General features: G+C 43.5%; 1 protein-coding gene across 1 annotated transcript; it reads right to left on the minus strand.

Annotated features, from left to right (window-relative positions):
- Nucleotides 1-672: 672 nt before the first annotated feature.
- Nucleotides 673-1691, minus strand: LOC108531394 (olfactory receptor-like protein OLF4). Its single transcript, XM_017874812.1, is given in 3 exon segments — nt 673-898; nt 901-1140; nt 1143-1691. Coding segments are annotated over 3 exon segments (825 nt in total). The 5' UTR covers nt 1531-1691; the 3' UTR covers nt 673-701.
- Between the last annotated feature and the right edge of the window lie 3336 nt (nt 1692-5027).

The raw sequence follows: 5027 nt of genomic DNA on the forward strand, positions 1-5027 counted from the left end.
AAAAAAAAAAAAAAAAAAAAAAATTTAAAAGGCTCTTGCCAGTTTTACAACCCAGGAATATCATTCTCAACGACCTGGGAACTGTCTACTTGAAATGAAATCATTTTATTTTCATATTTCAATCATCAAAATTCATTCAAAATTTCATTTTAATCATTGAGGGTGATGGCACACCTATCCTCCAGGGTCTGTAGGAGGGTAACGACCTAATTTTCATGGACAATTCTTTGTTCCACATTGCAAACCTACCTCCTGTCACAAAGATATGAGAAGTTTGTTTTTTTGGGGGGGGGTAAAGCCAGTTAGCAAAATAGCTTATGTTCTTTCTCTCCCCCAGCACTTAAATAGCCTCCTGCCCTTAGTTTCAGCAGACTTGATTTCATACTGAGTTCTGGTGTCTGCTCCGTATTGCAACTGCCTTAAATGAAGTCTTCCCAGCGTGTTTAAATTTGTCCAGTACAATTTTTGCTGTGATACCCTGTAATGATTGCTGGCCACTGCCTCTCTCCAGGCTGCAGCTCTGTCTCTGGCCAGTTGGTCCTTTTCCAGTCCTGCCACATCAGGCATCCTTCATCTGTTAAACTGCTTGTGATATTGAGCATCCATCTTGCCCGAATTTGGATTTTTCAAGATTATATTAGAGAAGTCCAATTAGGAAGGCCTTTAGAAGACCCTGGGCCTCTACTCTGGAGAAGTACCCTTTACTGAGTACAGCATTTTCCCAAGCCAAGGAATTTCTGCAAAGCCCCCTTCGTGTCCCTGTTCCTCAAGCTATAGACAAAAGGGTTCAGCATGGGAGTGACCATTGTGTATACCACAGATGCAATCATTCCAGCATCTGCTGAGTAGGGGGATGAGGACTGGAAATACACCAGAAAGACGGTTCCATAGAAGAGAGTGCCGCTGTCAGGTGAGAACCACAGGTAGAGAAGACTTTGTGCTTCCCCTTAGCAGAGGGGATCCTGAGGATGGTGTGCATGATGTGGGCATAAGAGACCAGGACACAGGTGAGAGGAACGACTTCCAAGAGAGTGGTTTCAGTGAACATCATGATGTGAAAGACCCTTGTGTCTGAACAGACAAGCTTGAGGATTGGGAGAAGATCACAGAAAAAGTGTGGGATGGAATGGGAGGCACAGCTATGAGAAAAGTAAGTGAGAAAGCCAGGAGGTGGGAGCAGAGCCAGGACACGGCCACCAGCAGCAGGCAGCGCTGGGGATGCATGATTGTGGTGTAGTGTAGAGGACGCCAGATGGCCACATAGCAATCATACACCATCATGGCCAGCAGGAAGTTATCCAGCAGGGCCAATGCCATGAAGAAGTGCATCTGCATGAGACACTCAGTGTAGGAGATGGTGTGATGCTGTGTCTGGATGTTCACAGCGCCTTGGGGGACAATGGTGCAGGTGAAACACATATCGATGAAGGACAGGTTGACCAGGAAGAAGTACATGGGGGTGTGGAGATGAGGGTCAGAACCAATGGCCAGGATGATGAGCAGGTTCCCCAAAACGGTGACCAGGTACATGCCCAGGAAGACCCCAAACAGGAGAGGCTGCTGCTCTGGGTGCTCAGGGAAGCCCAGGAGCAGGAAGTCAGAGATGCTGGTTTCATTTCTAATTTCCTTCTAAGGCGGAAAAAGTAGCAGGTAATTCTGATTAAGTAAGCTATCCTTTAAAAATTACAGAGTCCGTGGACATTGGTATGTTTTTCTTTGTTCTTTGGGGAGGTCACTCTGATTCACTAATGGCTGTAATTGCGTGTTTGCAAATATGTACAGATATGGAGACTGTGGATGATGATAATGAAAGATGGGGATGAAGGTGTTCTTTGGTTTCTAGAATACTGTAATATCACAAGTTTTCCTCATATATCGCCTGAATGAGACTGAACTGGAATTTACCTTAAAGAACTGCTTCAAGTTTTAATTCTCCCTTTAAAACAAACTCATAACATCAGTTTTAACCTCAGTGTCTTACTGTGGAGCTAATTTGGGGGTCTTGCACATACTAGGATTTAGTGAGCAACACAAGGAGCTCTGTACATATATGGGTGAATGTGTGTGTGTGTGTATGTGTGTTGAAGGAGATGGAAGACAGAACAATTTCTTTAGAGGGGAGCCAGTGGAGAGTCAGGGGTCTCTGGTGTGCTGGGAGTGCTCTGGCCCTTTTGCCTTTGATGATCATTGTAATGAGTCAATGTGACCATGAGGAGGTTGCAAATTTTAAAACACATTATTAAGAGCACACCATTTTCATTTTCGTTATGAACTTCACCATCAACATATTTTGTATTAAGATCTAGGCTGGGCACAGTGGCTCATGCCTGTAATCCCAGCACTTTGGGAGGCCGAGGCTGGTGGATCACTTGCGGTCAGGAGTTCAAGACCAGTCTGGCCAACATGGTGAAACCCTGTCTCTACTAAAAATACAAAAATTAGCCAGTCGTGGTGGTGTGTGCCTGTAATCCCAGCTACTTGGGAGACTGAGGCAGGAGAATTGCTTGAACACAGGAGGCGGAGGTTGCAATGAGCCAAGATTGCACCACTGTGCTCCAGCCTGGGCGACAGAGTGAGACTCTAAAAAAAAAAAAAAAAAACCAAAATAAAACATATTTTTTGTTAAGATCTAGTCCTTGGCATCCTGGAGACTGGATGGGAAATCCTTTCTCTGCTCCTTGTTCTCAGTCTGACCTTAGTCAACTGTCGAGCCTGTTTGAATCTCTGTTTCCTAGTTTGTACCATGTGCAACCTCACAGAGTCACTGAAGTTATTGTTGAAATAACATATATGGAAAGCGGCTCTCATGAATGGTGGTGATTGTTATGTCATTAGTAGCAGTAGAAATGGGACCTTGGGACAGAATGTAATAGGAAGCCTTGAATGCTTTCCAGTTCTGTTTCTCACATGTTTTTAAACTTTGGGAAATATTTACCTCTTTTGAGCCTTGCTGTTTTCTTTTCTTTTCTTTTCTTTCTTTCTTTTCTTTTCTTTTCTTTTTTTTATCTATAGGAGGTAGCAAATAACCCTACCTAATAGTTTTGTTGAGAGGACTAAATGCTGGAGTCAGTTGAAGTCTCTTCATAAACCATGATGTGCAATCAAAGCGAGAAACTCCACTGTTCCTGTTGGATGGTATCGAAGAACAAATACAACCAACACTCAGTGGTAGCATGTGCTAATGTCATGTTTGTTTAGTGTAGTGATTAAAACATACAATTCTCTTTGGAATCTGACAGAATTTCCCCACTCTTTACTCTCCGTGTGACTTTGAGGAAGTCTTTTTTTTTATTTATTTTTATTTATTTATTTATTTATTTTTTTTTTGAGGTGGAATCTCACTCTGTCTCCCAGGCTGGAGTGCAGTGGTGCAATTTCGGCTCACTGCAAGCTTTGCCTCCTGGGTTCACGCCATTCTCCTGCCTCAGCCTCCCAAGTAGCTGGGACTACAGGTGCCTGCCACCATGCCTGGCTAATTTTTTGTATTTTTAGTAGAGACAGGGTTTCACCGTGTTAGCCAGGATGGTCTCGATCTCCTGATGTGATCTGCCCGCCTCAGCCTCCCAAAGTGCTGGGATTACAGGCATGAGCTACCGCGCCTGGCCTGAGGAAGTCATTTAACCTCTCTCAGCTTCATTTTCCATATCTGCTTAAATGGGATAGTTACTAAAGTTACCACATTAGAATAGTTATGAGGATGAAATTCGATAATGATTGTAAGATATTCAGAACAAGACTGAAACACTATTAAGTGCTCAGTAAATATGATCTATTATTCTTATTTATATTTTAAATAAAATGGCAGTGCTTTTTCCTTGTCGTTCTGTCCTGGTTAGGACCTGCATGTTGGGCTTGTAAATTGTGAGGTGTCCATATTGAGAGTCATCATTATCACTGTCCACATCACCAACACCACTTTTAAATGGTTGTGATTCTACTCATAACTATTCATAGCAAAGCATCTGTTTCTCTGGGAGCAAAGTATAAACTTGGTCAAATATCTTCATCATCAGAGCCCAAATATTATTAATCATATAATGGAAATAAATAAGATCCATCTTGGGCTGGGCACGGGGGCTCACTCCTGTAATCCCAGCACTCTGGGAGGCTGAGGTGGGCAGATCACTTGAGGTCAGGAGTTCAAGACCAGTCTGGCCAACATGGTGAAACCCCATCTCTACTAAAAATACAAAAATTAGCTGGTTGTGGTGGCTCGTACCTGTAGTCCCACCTTCTTGGGAGGCTGAGGCACTAGAATCACTTGAACCTGGGAGGTGGAGATTGCAGTGAGCTGAGATCGCACCACTGCACTCCAGCCTGGGCAACAGAGTGAGACTCCATCTCATAAAACGAAAACAAAAACAAAAACAAAATAAGATAATCTTAAATCATCATTCACCAGTTCAATTTTAAGAAAAAGAAAGGATGTGAATGAGGTTGATAAAATATAAATGGACATAGAAAAGTAAATTATTGGTATTGACCTGGTGTGATGACTGAGGGTGATTCTGGGAACCTTGCCTGTCCTAGCTGGCTGAGAATTAGTTATGCTTTGTTATTGCTCAGGTGCTATACACAGGTTGCCAGTGAAGCTTAGAGAAGGATGGTCTGAGATTTCTTCTCTACAATGACCTTAGGCTGGACCTGATGAACACCAGAGTTAACCAGAAAGTGATTGGCAGAAAGAAAGAGTGGAAAGGAAGGAGAGAAAGGAAAAAGGGAGAAGCTGTGTGGGCTGCACGTGTGTGTTTGTACATGCACATGCTCTAGATTCTGCTCTCTCTCCCTATTCCTATGCCTCAGTTCTTACCTGGCAATGCTGGCCAGTCTCAGACTCTGCCACTACCACCAAAGATATTGAGTTCACTCCACTGTTTTCTCTCCCAAAAAACATGGCTGGAGTCACAGATTCTTTCCGTGTCTAGGAACAGCATAGACTAAAGTCAGGTCTTCAGTGACACCTCAGGCACAGGAGCCAGGAGACGCTGCTGACTTTTCACGTGCAGTGTCTCCTGGGACCCAATCCC

Source organism: Rhinopithecus bieti, unplaced genomic scaffold, assembly GCF_001698545.2.
Source record: "Rhinopithecus bieti isolate Rb0 unplaced genomic scaffold, ASM169854v2 scaffold_7967, whole genome shotgun sequence".
Taxonomy (NCBI): Eukaryota; Metazoa; Chordata; class Mammalia; order Primates; family Cercopithecidae; genus Rhinopithecus; species Rhinopithecus bieti.